Source organism: Pteropus alecto, unplaced genomic scaffold, assembly GCF_000325575.1.
Source record: "Pteropus alecto unplaced genomic scaffold, ASM32557v1 scaffold164, whole genome shotgun sequence".
NCBI lineage: Eukaryota > Metazoa > Chordata > Mammalia > Chiroptera > Pteropodidae > Pteropus > Pteropus alecto.
The window spans coordinates 12,108,012-12,126,780 of record NW_006439568.1 but is presented as its reverse complement, the minus strand read 5'-3'; the positions used below and the strand labels follow the sequence as shown (position 1 = coordinate 12,126,780).

Here is an 18,769-nt window from a genome sequence, read left to right as displayed (position 1 = left end):
GGACACCTGTGATTGTAGTATTTAGGCAAGCACCAAAATATTTAAATTCGGTATTAAAAAAAGGAAAGTATTACACCTTGAGAACAATGTATTTGGATCTTAGGACAAATATGCCTTTAGAACAGAACTCCACCTTGTCTGTTAGATGTATTCTGAAGCCAAAACACAAGCAATAAAGTTAGTCTGTGTTTGTTAGATGACACTGCATTTCTGAAATTTTATTAGTTTTTATATGGCAAAAACTAAAATCAGGTAAGTCGGGCACTAATCTCAGGTGCTAAAAATTCAGTAATCAAATTATATTAAAATAGGAAAATAAATGCAAAAAAATCTATGATGAAGTAGATACCAAAATTTTAAGTAAAGAAAGGATCAATTTTCTTTTTTCCCCTCCTTTTATCTGCTTTGACTCCAATATGACTGGGCACAATCTAAGCTTTTGTTTTAGACTATCTTTACAAAGATGTATGAATAACAAACAGCATTGGAAGATAAAGACAGCATGTTCCTCTGGAGTAGAGGGAAGATTTCCTGACAAAGATAATGAAAAAAAAAAAAAAAATGTCTTCCTTTGGGACAAATATTGAGCAGATTTGCTAGAAGTCTACATTTAAAACATCGGAGCTTTTTTTAAGTTTGGGATTCCTCAGCTGTGACACACACTCACTTCATATACAATATCCATCTATGATACTTCACGTTGCCTTGTGATACTCAAAGGGCAACTTATGCAAGGTGAACTGATTTGACTATGGTGCTCATGATGTGTGTTGTGCTTTAATAAAGTATGCTGTGTCTGACCCTGGGGTCTCATGTCTTTTGCCAGTATATATAATATTGTGGCAGGCTAACTTGTTAGCTTCCAAGTAAGGTAAAATATTAAAATCTTTATAGTTGTTGACAGTCATCTTTTCTGCTTGTTTCTCCAAAATTTCTTCAAAGGAAAATAAAAATCTAGGAAATTTCTATGTGCTACAATATAATAGTTTTTATCTCACACAGTACACATGTGCCAAAATAATTAACTTTTCAAACAGGTTTATGTATTGTTAATACATAAAGGCTCTAAGATGTATTTTCTTCACAATATTTTACAATAAATATATTAGGTATTGATAGAGTTGATGAAAACAATGGTGCATTACATATGCTTACTGTGTTTGCATTCAGCATTTCAGAAATAGATGTTCAAAATGCAGAGGTAGTTAAATTTTCAGAGGATGAGATATGGATTGCAAGCACATTTCTCTATGAATATATAACTTTCTTATGCTGAATTTAAATCTAATTTTATGACAGCTGTAAAAATGGCTACCTAGCAGAGAAAAGCAAAGAAATCAAATTTATGCTATTCTCTGCAAAGTTACAATGCTAAATAAAGTATTGTTCTGAATTTTAAACCATAACATTTCCGCCTCTAGTGAGGTTCCTGGGAAAATGCAATTCTTTAGAATACATTTATAAATCACATTTCATGGTGAAGAATTTGGAAGTCATTTCCAAATACAAGTAGTAGTGAAAAGAGGGGTAGGACTTCACACAGAAAATATTTGTTCACAAGCACCTAGGGCAGAAAAAATACATTGCTATCACCATTAAGTGAACTAAAAATTATGATTGAATTAAGTCAGGTTTGTACTAAACCTACAAGACGCCAACACTTCTAGACAAAAATGAAAATAAATAAATAAATAAATAAAGCAAATCAAAAAATCAGTCAGCAGAAAGGGAAGCACATTATTGACTCTAAAATGAGCACAGGGGCAAGAACAAGAACAGAAGCATTTGTGAACCACATGTATGATAAGGAAGGTTCCCCCACAGATTATTTCTGGCTTTTTAATTTTACTCATCGCGAGATGGAAGAGAACATAATACAATAAAGTTGAATATCATCTTCTGAGTTGACTCTATCTAAGCTCACAGTTTTCAAAAGCAAGTTACCCAATTTCATTCTTGATATAAATTGAACAGGGAGTGATAGTTTCTTTTATCCTTTCGAAAAGTCAAAGAGCCTCTCCCTGAGTATAATTACAAACTTAAGCTTAAGGGTCTTTATAACCAGCTACTTTAGACACAGTAAATAAAAAATTATACTATAAAAAGACATATGATCAGAAAACTTTTTGGTTATAAATATAGATTTAGATTTAGATATGCATGTATATGTATAAAAATTTTAATGGGCATACTTGATTAAAACAATAATGATAGGAAATATTTCTTAAATTTGTAGTAATAATCCCTTTTCACCACATTTAGAAGGGAAAAGGATGGAGAAAAAGAAAGAATACGGTGTCAAATGATCTCTTAAAATTAGCAAGACTTTCTAGCTTTTGCATTACTCAGGAATCTTTGAGATCCCTTAGCCTGTCAGCCAATATTGATGTTTCTTTTTAGTTCAGAAAAGGGGACACCCTTGTTAGGAACTCCACATATAGTCCCTGTTCTTTAAAGTCAGGTGGTAAGTATTATGAATGCTCACAAATGTTCCACGACTTCTGGGCTTGTGGTAGGCTTGTACTTCTCTATCACGTGACATTTGGGTTGATGAAATAAAAGTGCACACATCCAGTGGCACTTCCTGACCAAAGGGAGCAACTGGGGTGATCATTTTATGAACTATATAGATGTCTAACCAATGTACTGTATACTTGAAACTAATTAAAATAAATTTTTAAAAAGGAAGGAAAAAAAGAAGCAGTGCCTAATTGCCATTTGTGCCTTTTTTCCCCTTGCCATAGCAGTTATGGGAAAATGTCCTGGAAGGAGCTTCTATAATCCTAAGACTATAGATAGCTAGTGACTATGCTAAGCAAAGCCCACCTGTCTCTTGGATAGGTAAACTGAGAAAAAATTTAACTCATTTTATAAAACTACTGAGACTGCATTACCTGTTATTGCTTCCTGACCTAGGCTAGTCTAGCAGATACAAGTCACACATTAGCCAAATTGTATATTTTAAATTAAATAAAGTGGCTTCTGCTCACCACTCCTATAATCTACTAAGTCAGCGTAAAATAGAATGAAAACTTCACCTTCTATAAGCTAATGAAAACACTAGTGCTCACAAAAAAACCAACACTAAAAAAGCCACAGATAAAAGAGTGGAGAAATGATGGTCATTCAAATTTTTTCATAAATAAATGTAGGTGAGAGGGTTATCTTGATATTTTGAAAACAAACATTGAAGAATAAATGTTATTTAAAGTTATGAAGTCAAATGCTTTCAATTATTCATTGACAAAATCTGGTAATGAGTTTTACTGGTGAATAATTTATGAACTCATTTATAATGATGATTATAAGAAAAATGAGAAATAATATCATTGAATTTTTCTTCTATAATCATCCAGAAAAGACTAAGCAAGATTGTTTAACATATCCCTCAATAATAAATTGCTTAAAATACAAGGCTCATTAATGCATATTAGATGATTTCCACTGATTCAGCTGAAAGAGTGGGAGTGATCGTAATACATACATATATTTTAAATGTTGAATGCAATCAATATCAATGGCTCTAGGTACAGAAAGTATTCAGTTATATAGCAATATTTAAACATTTTCACATTTTCTCTCTTCTAATTTTTCTTTATTCCTTTTTCATCTTTAATTTTATTTGTAGCTCTTGCCCATACATAGATTATATGTTGAAAGTAGTTTAAAATAGGAAAAATACTAAAGTTTGATAGTTGGTAGAAGAATGTCATTGTATGAAACAAACTAATTTTCTCAAGACCTTGTATATCTATGGTATATTAAAAAATGAACCATAACTTGTAGTATTTACTTTGTTAATATAGTTAAATTTAGTTAAATCTGAGAACTATCATAGAGGTAAATTTTTCCCAGTTAACTGAATGTTTTCTTTTTGAGATTACTGGGGATTACTAAAGAAGACAATCATAAAAATGTCTTCATTGAATAATCTACTCCCATATGCCATCCTTTAATCTCTGACCATTGCCAACAAATTCTCTCCTTTAAAGAAATTGTCTGCAATATGATTCAGGAACAATATGCTTTGTTCACCAGACAGATGTTGAATCAAAATAGACCATGCACTGAAAATGCTACAGCTTACAGAGAAGGAAAGGTAATCTCGCAAGGATTCTAAAATCGCCTTTTAATAAAATGTTCCAGGGCCAACTGCACCATGTTCTGACTAAATTTTTACTAGTTACTTGGGTATGTATCAATGGACACTCAATTATTTTCTTGCTAATGAGAATTTTAGTCTATTCTCTGAGGATTCACAGATGTTCTGGGATGAATTTTTATTTGTCAAAGTCTGTAATGGTGGTTGCACTTCTCGTTGACAAGTGACTTGGATAGTCTTACTTTCCATGAATTCAGAGTATTTTGCATATGAAAAATTTGCATCACTGGATATTTACTACAATTCTAGAATCTTATAAAGCTGTTACAGAAAAGTTCTAGTTTACTAGGTTTTAATCGCTATTCTAATATGAAGGTTGGCAAGCTTTTAATCTCCACTAGCTCAGTAGATATAATGAGAAAATCATAACACTTAATTGGTAAGTTGTTATAAAGGTAAAATAATTCTTATATAATCCTTAGAACTATCCTTACATGATGAAAACAATAAACATTAGCTACTTATTATTATTGTTGAGATGATATCACAGACTGAATATATGCAACCCCCCAAAATTCATGCATTGAAATTGACCAGTGCCTTAATCTTAGACTTCCCAGGCTTCAAAAGTGTCAGAATTGAATTTTTGTTGTTTATAAGCCATCCAGTAGAATATTTTATTATAGCCGTCTGAATAGATAAGACAGATGGCAAATAGAAATTTCTCTCAATTATCTTCCATTTCTGTGCAATTTTTTTTATGTGTGTGCAAAAATGGAGGACACAAACTTTCTGCCTACTGCTGATGGTCTCTCATTTATGATGAAAACATTTAGATGAACAGCAGTTGCCATATTGTCAAAAAACATGCTTACTATCTCAAAAACTTTCAAATATACTTAATGACTTACACCTGCTTAGAGAAAAAGTCTCAAGCTCTTTATTCTGGGTTTCAAAACTCTCCAAAAGATGATTTCAACCGATCTTCTCATGGAAATTGTAATCTTTCCTTTCTACCTAGCCAAAGTCAATTCACTTTTAATTTCCCCAAGTGATATGTTATCATAGCTATAAACATTTGCATGATTATACACATTACATATAACTAAATACATTTGTTCACTAACCCTAGAAAAGTACTTTCTCTATTTTTACCCATTAAAATATCTTGAACGTTTTTGGTGAAGAGCAAAGAGACAGGAAAAGATCATTATTAATAAATTTTAAGTTGAAATTAAATAGAGGAAAAAGACAGTCACTCAAGCCAGTAACTTGTTACAAAATTAAGACTATTTTGTTTGTATAATTGGTTAGATTTCGTTTAAGGGAAAATGTTAAGCATTTACATAGGCTAAGAGTAAAGAAAAAGTGGTAATAAATTTTATAATCCAGACTGCAGGGAAGAGAGTATGTTAGATAGCATTGCAGTTAAATTGCTTAAATTCAAATCTTAGCTCTGTCTTTCACTAAACTTGGAAAATATTCTTAACCTTATTGAGCCTCAGTTTCCCTATTAAAAAATGGGGATCTAGATGTATCCATTCTATATAGAATAAACATGAAGATTAAATGAGTTATTACATGTAGAGGATTTCAAAACCGTGACTCAAATGTTATGAGATAAAAAGGAAGGCAATAAAATATGAACACGTAAGTTATTTTTTGAGTCTCCAAGAGTAATCTCCCTCTCGACAAAAAAAAAAGTTTCAACATTGTTAAATTTTCACATCTTATTATTAAGGGTAAGGGGAAAATATTTGGTGGTGGAAGAAAATTTAACTTTGTATGGTGAACACACAATGTAATATACATATGATGTATTATTGAATTGTAAATTGAAACTTGTTTGATTTTATAAACAGTGTCACCCCAATAATTTTAATAAAAAATAAAAAGATTTCAACCATCAAATTCTATGTGTTTTGAATAAAACAGAGCAATAAAATGCCCAAAGTTTTTATCAAGACTTAATACATTGTTATGTGATGATTTTCAATTGCATTGACAATGAATTCATCACCATTTTTAGAATTTTTTTATTCTAAAAAAATTAGAAGATTCAGCAACAACAGTCATTTTAGAAAGGGTTATGAGAAATTAAATCATGTAAAATTTTCAGAAAATCTGGAATAATTGATATTGATTTTATAAATATGTAGTTACAAATTAATGCTAAGCATAAAGTCTTTGTGAACTATATTCATAATGAATTTTCTGTTCAATATGTCTAAATATAAAATCTAACTTATTTTGGAAATTAACTAAGCACCTACTGAATAATAAATCATAAAAGAAAATTGATGAGCGTTTTTATTTTAGATGCACATTTAGAAAATTGAGATCATATTAATATAGAAGCATTATGCTTTTGGTTCTGTTCTCAGATGATTAATTTGCAGGCCAAATTCCAAATTTACAAATTAAGAGAGATTCAAATTTCAACAACAGGCAAAAATTGGTTCAGAACAAATCTAGATAGTTGGGTTTATACATCACTTATAATGTCCAGGGAACTTAGGCAGGGGTATTTTGATTATACTGATTCTATGAATACAGTCCTCAATCTTTCAAAATCAAGAGATAAGATGTGATGTAATCCTGGGAAGCACATTCTCTGAGTTTATGTTTAATGATATTGTAATAGACATAGATGATTAAAATATACTGTTCTCTCTTTATAATGTATTTACTTACATAAGAATTTTTTTACTCTGCTTAGTAAATTTGTTTTTTATTCACAAATTATTTGCTTTTACTTTGTGAGACCATGAACCAATCATGTTTTTCAGATGTGTTTAGATTCCCAGATGGATTAAAACTAAACATAGCGCTGATTTTATCAAGCATATAAGAATGCAGAACATTAAATTGTTTATTAACCTTGCACTTGGTTTCATCTTATTCCTCTGTTATTTTCTATTAACACAGGCAGCCTTATTTGTATTTATTTCATTTGCTACGTGTATCATGTTTTATGCTATATCAACTGCTGCTTTTTTATATCTATAAATTAAATATAAATATATAATAAGTAACCTTAATATGTTAACATAGTTTGAATGCTATGGTAACCTCAAATATAAGAAGGAATAAAGAGAAAATTGTCTTGGTCAAAAAACACAAGGAATTAGTAATATAAATATGAGAACGACAAAAGTGACAGACAAAATACTTATTTTTTGAGCCTCCTTCATTTTTAAGATATTTACTGCCAGTTTTACATACATAATAATCATGTAGTAAAAAAAAAATGATTCTGTTCTTTTGAGTCAGATCTGCATTTGGGAAAGGCCTAAGGAAAATAACTACAGAAAGATTTTAGACTTCCAACACATTGTGTAAGGAACCAAAAAAGTAGAGTTTCTGAAGATATGTAAGTTTCAACATTTAGATTCTGTCCTCGATTATGAACCATATGGAATATCTTTCATTATTGAATGGCTCAACTGTACACTTAACTTACAAAGGATAGAGGTGACCAATCAAACTGCACAGGAGAAAGAATCGGAGAAAGAATCCAAGATCAAAAACCTGCAAAATCTCCTTCCAGAATGATTCGTCTAAAATTTTTTATTACAGTTCTTTCTTAGCACAAAAAAGAAAAAAAGAAAGAAAGAAAGAAAAAAAAACAAATTGAATGGCTCAACTGTACACTTAACTTACAAAGGATAGAGGTGACCAATCAAACTGCACAGGAGAAAGAATCGGAGAAAGAATCCAAGATCAAAAACCTGCAAAATCTCCTTCCAGAATGATTCGTCTAAAATTTTTTATTACAGTTCTTTCTTAGCACAAAAAAGAAAAAAAGAAAGAAAGAAAGAAAAAAAACAGGAGCTTTTCACATGGAGTTAGTCTATTAAAACATGTGACAGGTGACATTAATCAATGTCTTTGGTGGGCTACCATCTTCTTCCTCCATTCATTTATCCTAAATATTTGCCTCATCTTTAGAGTGGTAGCTTTACAAAGAGTAACAGAATACCAGATGGTCATTACTGTGGTTCACTGAGTATATATCCTAGCAGGAAGTTAGATGATTGCTTTTCAAGGTTCTTATCACACATTGAACAGTCTATTTCACCTCAGGGAATTCTGAAGCTGTCAATATATTTTTGGCTAAGTGTGCCCTAACATATTTCCTTTAAGACATAGTCTCATGTACCATTTGAATGAGAGAGAATATAATTTTTCTGTCTACATGTTTTGAAAAGTATACAAGTGTTAGAAATTAGTTTTGCTTAATGTTTATAGAATTCTATTTTTATTTTGGAAGAAACATTATAAAACTATTTTCTATAGGTTCTTCAAAAAATATAAACGTTCCTCAAACAATCTGGATCTTTCATTTAAGTAAATACTTTAAATTCTTATTTGTCAAAATAAATAAATAAATAACTCCAAATAAACAAAAGCTTCTATTGAAGCATATGGTGCAAAGTTACACAGAATGGGCATAAACAAGATTCAGTTGGCTCAAAAAGAAACTGACTTTGGTCTTTGATTTTCCAAATATACATTGTCAGCATTTTTCTAGGAATTGTATAGTAAGAAAAAGAAGTGGAAATAATTCTAGTAAGGAAAAAGAATACAAACTTTTATAAATTAACAATATATTATCATAACAAAATACAAAAAATATATGGATCTAATTAGTGTCTATTGTCAAAGAAAATAGATTAGTTTAAAATAAGAATGCTGGATAAAGGAACAGAAAAGATTGGACAATAAAGTAAAGCAACAAAAATATCTGAGTTATTACATAGAAGATGAAAAAAACAGAAAAAAAGTAAATAGCTTCTTAAACGAACACACAACTAACAAATACCAAATGGGGAAGATAACATGTGAGTTGAATGTTAAGAACATGCTGACTGCTAAGGTGCAGCAGCAGCGCTCAGGCCAATTATATGGTAAGCACGGACAGTCTTGATTTTCTTTTCTAAGTATTAGAAACACATGGAAGGCCATCACCTATTGTTTATGCAAGGATACCACTGTTTTTGCATAGAATTAGAGGAAATACATTTGGGCAATAATCCACATCACCAAATAGATCGCCTGCCCAATAAAAGGTCCCATATTCAGTAGACTATGAGTTTCATGAGGCTTATGGCAGTTTCATTCATCACTGTACTTAGCAGTGTGGCCGGTGCATACTGAATCTTAATAGACATCAGTTTAATTATTGAATATACTTCAAACATGAGAACTTCCAGAAATTAATGACTCAGAAAGGCTATGTTAACCTAAGGAAACATTTTCCCCACTGATGTCTATTTCTTGCTGATCTCAACCTAATTTGCTAGGCTAATGTGGGGCTTACTGTTCCCCTTAACCACTACAACTCTGAGAAAATTTAACTCCACTGCCTATATGGTTCTAGATCCTAGATATGCCCACTATCTGGTACTTGATTTTCAAATACCTCTTTAGATTATGACAATAGAAATAAAGTAGTAATTACTACTTGTTGAATATTAAAGATTAGGTATTATATATACATTAATATGATCCTCATCATAATGCTATAAAGTAATGAGTACTTCCCCTATTATAAAGATGAAAAAACTGAGATCTGAAAAATTAAATATGTAGATAAAGGTTCTGTATTTTCTCAATGGCAAAGATGTAAACTTAATCAAGGCTTTTATTAGTCCAGAGTCCACTCTCTTGTTTTAAAAAATACTCTCCATTATATCAGAAGTCTAGGCACATGTTCAACTGTCAATAAATATTTTTAAATATTCTAAACAATATATAACAATAACTGATAGCTATTACTTCTACATTAATTTTAAAATTATTTTTTATATATTTAGAACCAATTTGCAAGTTTTATGTACTTCTCTATGCTAGGCATAATATAAACGTTTTTAAAAATATTATGTCATTTAATATAATCTAACATTCACCATCCCATGAGATAGGTAAAAACAGTCATTTTTTTACATAAGAAACAATCTCAGTTACTACATGGCAGAAAGGCGAATCAACTCACAATCTTATACCGTTAAAGACAAATTGTGTGTTCTTTGCTCCATCATGCTGGATACTACTAAAACGATTTAATCACCACATTTTCATCATTTTATCACACGATTGGACTTTTAGAACAAGAGTAGGGTACATAAAAGGGCAACTGAGTCTTGACTTTATTGTTGACGAAACTGCCTGCATTTTTTCCGAAGAGAGGTGGAGCAGCTGCAAGTGACCGGGGACACTTGCAATTTTTTCCTTGTGGCCTGACGTCATTGGAATTTGCCAGCAGTCTCTGAGGTGATGATATAACTCTATTACCAAAGGATTCATGCTTAACTTGCTTATTTATTAAAGGCATGCACAAATTATTTTTCTCATTACCATCAAATATAGCAGTTCATATAAAGAGACCAGATTACTTCATGTGAAATGACAGGGCTACTGAAAGAGAGGTGTAGTACCCAAATAATATTGCTCAGAAATAATGGCAAGAATGGTGGAGAAAGTCAAAGTCTGTGCTAGAACATTTCATGAGTTAATATTTTAAAAATCATTTTTGTAAATCAACTAAGTCAAACCATAAGAGCTCCATTCTCAAAAAAAAAAAAAAACCCTCTTAATTCATGGTGTGGCTCATGACATTTTGACATTCAACAGTGCATCTAAGTTATTTTTTTCTTTGGCATAGAACAGGTTATCACTCACACTATGATTAGGGAGCTACACTAAAACATTCTCTGAGAGTGGAATTAAGGAAAAAGAGGAAGGCACTTTATTAGATTTTCTTAAAAAAAAAAGGAACTATATATTTTAGCTGCAAAACAAAAACGTTAAAATGTAAAGTTATAGTAAACAGAAAAAACTGAACTCTGTTTTGATCTAGTATAGAAAATCTTACAAAAAATATTTTCTTTTTTTAATTTGCAACTTATTATGTTTAAGCACTATAAAAGAATAAACAGAGGCATGACATTGAGTTATTTGTGTTGATTTTTAATTCCATAAAAAGATTCCCAGTTTTCTTCATTTTAAATTATTTTTTACTTGGGTTTTAGCAATAACCAGATCTATTATTAATGTAGTATCATATTTCTGGATATCAGGTCTCAGCATTTATACATGCATAAGTGTGTAGTCAGGACATATACATAGAATAAATGGCGTTTTGTGTTCCCTAATGCCTTTTTTAGATGGTTTCCAGAGTACTGAGCATGGGAACATGTAAACCCAGTGAACATCCACTAGCCCCCTTATCCCAGTCTAGGAATAGCACATCCATTTTACATTGTCTGCTTCCTGCCCTTATTTAGTAAAAAGTGTTGGGAGCATCAGGATGAGAAGGACTCTGAGGCGATATTAAAGCTCGGTGGGAATGAATATTATGGACTGACTATGAAAGAAGGGAGTACAGAAAACGCATGCGTGCCTGGTTTGAGCACAGACTTTGAGCACAGGATTCAGTTTCACTTTCTATAGAATACTGTTTAGCCCAGCATCTGATCATGCCTTTTACAAATAATAGCAGATGGTGTTGATAAAATTCATCCTGCCTGTGAACAAACACAAAAACCCTTGTACCATATCCTCTAGGTTGATGTGGTATTCATTTTTCTTAATTAAACTATCATTGTTAGGAAGCATCGAAAGGATTCTCTGAAAGCAGGAGTTTCATCAGTGAGAGACTCTATGTAAACTTCAGGGAAAGCAATAAGCAGATCATTATAGAGTTATCAGCCCCCTGCAAAGTTAAACAATGAAGAATCAGTACACTATTAAATGGCAAATAGCAGAGGAGGGAAGCCATGAGCTGAACAGTCTCCAATCTTTTCTTTCAAACTGAATGATAACTATACAAAATCCAAATATACTATTCCTGTATATTGTTTAATTTTTAATAAAAAATTTGGTTAGTAGCAGATAAATTGCTCCTTAGAAGATCAGATTATGTGCTCTATGAAATATGACTTTATAGACTGTTTACGTTCAGCCAGTGAATGTTAGAGATACACAGTACTTTTGAGGCAAGAAGGGAAAATGACTGCCTCATTGAAAATGTTCTTGCTCTTTGTAGTTTGTTTTTAGCAAGTCCTCTATGCAAGCGTCTCTTAAAGCACTGTCCCTAATTGAACTAACTTCCATTCGATTTTGAGAAATTAAGATTTTCTTTATCATGGTGCCTAACATACTCTACAGATTCTGATATGAAAACAATTACCCCACATTACTGTAGTAGTATTAGCAGTAGCAGCGGCAGCCGCATCAAAGGGAGCTAACGTTGAAAGAATGTCATATGTGGCAGACATTTTACTAACTGGCAGGTAGAGGCTATCTTATTTAACCCTCACAACAAATGAACAAGGAGGGTTTTTCTTTCATTGGCTAAATGAGATAAATGAATCTCACAGAACTGATATAATTTGCCTGAGGTAACTCACACATCTATCAAAGATGGGATAAGAAGTTACTTGCTGTGTTCTGATTTCCAGGTTTCTCTTACATGCATCTATGGCCACATGTTTGAGAGGAAGCTACAAAGTAATTTAGATGAGCTGTTGGACATTCCTATAAGCCAACCACAGAGGAATTACAGAAGCATAAGCCAAAAGATAAATGAGATTGTTAGAAAATATAAAGCCAGAGAGAAAACAATGTTGGTCTCCAGAATTTCTATGGGTATGATTAACCTATGAATCCAGGCTCTGTAATTTGAATCTTTGTCCACGTTACTATATCATTGTGTTTTCCCTATAATACAAATAATGTTTATCAGCATCAATAATAAACTAGACAGCATTCTTAATTTCACAATTGCCCATGCTAAGTCTTCTAGCAGAAATATTGAAGAGATTCATAAATACAGTAAATATTTCAAAATAAAAACATGACTTTGACAGCCTTATTAAATTTCTAATCATAAGCTCCATGTTCTTCTAATAAAAATACAAAGACACATATATATAATGTATGCATAAATATGTACATAAATATAGGAATACTTTTACTGTTTCATTTCACAAATAATGTCTTATCTTAGCAACCATTTTTTTAAACTTGTTATGTAGCATATGATATATATGTATATAAAATCTTTGTTTCATATTTTATGAAAGGAATAAATGCCAAATATATTTTACAAATATACTATCTGACTACAACTCTTATTTTTAAAATGTTTTCATTGTGTCAAATATTTAATCAGCATAAAAATTAACATTATTTTTCTCCTTACCTCTACAGATGGGAACAGGAAAATCCCATGAGGCAGTATTAACTGAATTGGCTATACAGGTGAGTTGAGGGTGGCCATCGAGGATATATCCAGTTACACAGCTATAGCGTATCTTGTCCCCAACGTCGAACCTTGTACCATATAATACACCTTTGGGTGGGACTCCTGGATTTCCACAAGAACTACTTTGCAATTCTGTAGAAAAGGGGGGAAAGGAGAGTTTACAGTTATTCTAATACATATTTTAATGCTTTATATTTATAAAAATGTACATACAGATGTATTTTCCTTTTAAGAAAATTCACACAAAAATGTCTTCCATTTAAATACATGTATTAGTGAAAAAATGGAAAGAGAATTAAATTTTATTAAATAAGTGTCATTTTTTTGTGCTAGAAAAATTTGGATAATTTATATTTTTTAATCATTGTAGAAATTTTTAAAATCAGTATTACTCATATTGTATAGATAAGTCAAACTGAGATTAATACTATTTACATGAATTCTTCAAAGTTACATTTTATTAACACAGTAATAAGCAAATCAAATTTCATTAATATACTCTCCATTACTCTGATGCTTGTACTTAACCCTCACCAGCCGTCCTCAACCTTTGTGGCACCAGGGACTGGTGCTCCTGTGAGAATCTAATGCCTGATGATCTGAGGTGGAGCTGAGGCAGTGATGCTAGCTAGCTCTGGGGAGCAACTGCAAATACAGATGAAGCTTTGCTCCCTTGCCTGCTGCTCACCTCCTGCTGTGAGGCCCGGTTCCTAACAGGCCAAAGACTGGACTGGTACCAGTCCACAGCCCAGTTGGGGACCCTTATCCTAAACCATGGGCATTCATTTAAAAATAATACACATTTTGGGTGAAAATTTTTTTTTCACTTAAAGGAGAAAAATATAGTGCAGTAAAACTGGACAAATTTTTGAAGTTTGAAAGACCAGGCTAGAATTCCACCTCTGTTATTTCTTTAACCTTAAAAGCACAATAAGAATCATAATAAGTATATAAAGCTACGAAGTTTTAATTGTATCAGTATGTAAAATATCTGGAAAATGCCTGATACATCAGAATATTTTACTTATTGCTTTATTAGTTGATGCTTAGAAGTATACAAATATATAAATATAACAGATTTTTAACTTAATATTTATTTCAGAGAAAAATCCAATTTCGCTTTAAATTTAAAAAAAATAGAAAGATTTATAGAAGTAGCAGAACTTCCAGAACTTAATGGGGCTAGGGGAGAATTCTTTCTCATGTCATTTCCTAAATTTCCTAATTTATAAACCTTATACATATATTACTTTTTACTATCACTAATAATCAATAGACATACAAAAAGTAATTAATAGGCTTAAAAATATTCCAGTTTTAGTAAAGCCTATAGTTTATAGTATTATGCAAATGTTAATTTCCAAGTTTTGACAATCATGCTATAGTTACATATGTAATTAATATTAAGGGAAGCTGAATAAGAATATATGAGAACTCTATACTGTTTTCACAATTTACCTGAATATCTGAAAATACTACAAAATACAAAACTAAAAAAGATGTTGCAATGCAAAATGAAGTACGTTTCTATTTTGCCTTGATATGTATCCCATTTATGCAGTTAGTAAATTCCATGCAGTATCATTTTATATTAAGCCAATTAATTCTAAATCACTATATATTTAAAATATCAATGACGCTATTAAGTAAAAATATCAAAATTAAAATGCTTCATAATATGAAGTTACAACTTTACAAAAGCAGTGATCATTTATGGATAAAAAGTGTATACAGAGTTGAAATTTTGTATTTTTATCCATAATAGGCTTTTAGTACTTTGGGGAGTGTTTCTTAAGTGAGCATTAATTTTTCTATAAAAATTTTTTAACGATAGTGAAAAGAAACCTGTCGGCAATGAATTTCAAATGAGGTCAGTTTAATCAATAAAACATGTAGAAGATTCATAAAATTTGCATTAAATATACTCAAAATAAAGTACTTTTAGTTTAAAATACTTATTCTATTCTCGAACCTGGAAAAGTAAAGAACTTTACTAATATAAATTAAATAATAATGGTTTTATAAATAACAGGTGATCTCCTTAAACTTTCTCAGCATTTAGGTATACATCATAAACTAATATTTTAAATATCAGTGACCAAGGTTACTAATCTCTAATATTTTACCTTACTATTTTTCCCAGGCATATACTATTAAGTTCATTTTCGATAAAGTTTAAAACATATTTACTGTAAATTTTAATTCATTAAAATTATATTTGAAATGAATAATTTTGAAATAGTTAATTTGGGGAGAAGTCATTTAATTAATAGATGAGATGTTTTCTGCAAGGGATGGTAAGGTTAATAAGTTTTGACAAAATGAATATGAATTCAGTCCCTTGAAGATAGTAATAACAAAGGAAATACTTTTAATGAAACTACCACTTGTGGCCTTAGAATCCATCCACTCCTTTCCCTCTCACTTTCTAAAAAATAATTAAGGTCAGGACTTCAATTATCGTAAACTTATATATTTAGGAGAAAAAGCAGTTTCCAAATTATTTCACAGGAAGCAGTTAGGTGGAGGAGTAAAAGGAAAGAGAGGAAAGGTCTAAATAGTTATTACATTCAGATTTAACTTTGATTTAAATGAACAAACATTACTCAGAACAAAGTACCTAAAGCAAAACTGGAACACAAATGAAATAAATCAATGAATGAATAAGAACACTGGTTGAAATCTTAATAAATTACCTAAATCTATCCCTTGTCTTGTGGCTGAATTATTTCTAAACCAATAGATTCCAATTCCATATCCATTGCTCATGGATTCTATTTTTCGCTCTCCTTCAACCCTTTGAGACTTCTCTAAGCTGCATATGACCATTTTAAGATGAAGAGCAAACAAGGATGTACTATTAACTAGAAGAATTATATAACTCACCATACAAAAACGCTTTATTCTGATTGAAAACATTCACTTTTTAGTTCTGAATTTTTTTTAAACAAATGCTGCTGTATATTTGAACACTTTAACAAAATTAACTTTTTAATTCATATAAGAGTTTTAGAATAGCTAAGTAAGACTGGTTTTTAGGCAATGTCCCTACCAGCTATGAAGAATTTGAATTTCAGGCGAAAATATTCAGTAAAGCAGATTATAAAACAGTCACTAATACACATGGTATTTATAATAAGTAGTGATTTTGTTTAACTATTATAGAATCATTCTTAAGGAAACTCAAAATTAAAGCAATAAAGTGAAGAATTCTCATGTAATTCATCAAATGTGCATGCAAAATAACCACAATGTTCTTGTCATTTCAATTAATTTCTAAGCAAATAATTGCATCTAAAAACAGAATTGTCAAATAGACTACTGTTTTCTTATTTCTCCAAAGATGCCACTAATATACTGATCAAAAGGTTTAGGTGATTAAAACAAAACAATTATAGAACCTGACAAATACTTATCAAATATTCATTCTGTAATGCAGAAATTAAAGTGAAATGGAATTGTGAATGGGGGGTGGGAAGTAAAGTTATTTTCAGTATACTGTTGCTCAGCACTGATCATTTTTTAATGTAAAAATAAATATATAAAATAAACTTTGCTATTTGTTGCAGCCTTATTTGAATTCTTGGGATCTATGTCAGGAGGTAATGGTAGATATAACAGAAATATTAGAGTATGTAGTTTAATAAATTGAGATCACTGGAAAATGTGTGCTCTAGCTCCTGAGTTCACTGCTGTCCAATGTGAAGTCAGAGGCTGGTCTGAAGGCATGCAGGTGCCCTCCGTGCCTATTCAACAGTTTCCTACTGAAGACTGGAGAGCTGCAGCTCCCACTGCTCAGGCCACTGAATGGGTAGGAACAACCACTGAGTGGTCTTAAGCTGTTCTTCAACAAACTCTTACACAAAATGGAAATAAGGTTGACAGAAAATAGTTTCTTTAAAAAAAAAAAAAAAGATGCTCAACGTCACTAATCATCAGAGAAATGCAAATTAAAACCACAATGAGATATCACCTCACGCCTGTCAGAATGGCTTCATCAAGTCAAGGCTGTGGAAAAAGAGAATCCTCATACACTGCTAGTGGGATTGCACACTGGTACAGCCTCTATGGCAAACAGTTTGGAGGTTCCTCAGAATAGTAAAAATAAAACTACCTTACGATCCAGTAATTCCACTTCTGGGTATTTATCCAAAGAAAACCAAAACATGAATTTAAAAAATATACACATTCCTACGTTCTCTGCAGCTCTATTTAAAATATGCAAAGTAGAGAAGCAGTCTCAATGCCCATCAATAGACAAGTGGATAAAGCAGATGTGGTACATATTCACAGTGGAATATTATTCAACCATAAAAAAATAAAATCTTACCATTTGCAATGGCATGGATAGACCTAGAGGGTATTATCATGCTAAGTGAAAGAAGTCAGACAAAGCCAAATACCATATGATTTTACTTGTAAGTGGACTCTAAGGAATAAAATAAATGAACAAACCAAATAGAAACAGACTCATAGAAACAAAGAACAAACTGATGGTTGCCAGATGAGAGGTATGTTGGTGGGTAGGTGAAGAAGATGAAGGAATTAAAAAGCACAAACTGGTAGTTACAAAATAGTCATGCAGATGTGAAGTATAATAACATAGGAAATACAGTTGATACTATTATGTTAACTATATATAGTGCCAGGTGGGAACTAGAGTAATTGGGGGACTCACTTCATAAATTATAAAATGTCTAATCACTGTACACCTGAAACTAATATAAAATAATACTGAATGTCAATTCTAATTGAAAAATTAAAATTAAAAAATATATGTAAGAATCAAAGTACCATAATAGTTATTAGGTTTAGCAATAGAGTGAAGACAGGTTCTATGGGAGTTGTAGGATAGAAACTGAATTTGGAAAAAAATTCCGAAAGGGTTGACCAAAGATAGGCTCATATAGTGAATGCATATCTCATGCATAGGCTCACGATTAGAAAGGGGAACTACATATGTCATTGTTTTTTTGAGGGAGATACTATAAGCTCTTCATAAGGTAATAATTGAGAGGAAATAATTGAGATCTATTCTAAATGTATATATGAGCAGAGATTTTCATAAGTATGTATGATATGTATTGTGAGTTTACAAACTTAATAATAGTATGACATTGAATATGAATAACTGTTAAACAGAATCATTAAAATTAATTTTTAAAAAGATAAATAGCCAAAATAATGTATGCACATAGCTGGATCATGAGAATGGGAACTTTATATAGCTGTTGATATGATTACATAAAACAATATATGTAAGTCATATATATGCTTAGCAAGAACTCAAAACAGGGCAGATATCATCTCAACAAATTGCAGCTTTATCATTATAATTAATTTTGAATATCAGACATCTAAATTAGGTGCGATTAAGTTATGAACTCCTGGAGGTA

At 31.2% G+C, this 18,769-nt stretch overlaps 1 protein-coding gene across 1 annotated transcript in view; it reads right to left on the bottom strand.

Annotated features, from left to right (window-relative positions):
• Positions 1-18,769, bottom strand: part of CSMD3 (CUB and Sushi multiple domains 3) — a 1,016,080-nt gene that overhangs the window by 768,444 nt on the left and 228,867 nt on the right. The window contains exon 4 of the mRNA XM_006916698.2: positions 13,311-13,505. Within this exon, the coding sequence (XP_006916760.1) occupies positions 13,311-13,505 (195 nt within the window). The remainder of the gene's footprint in view (positions 1-13,310; positions 13,506-18,769) is intronic.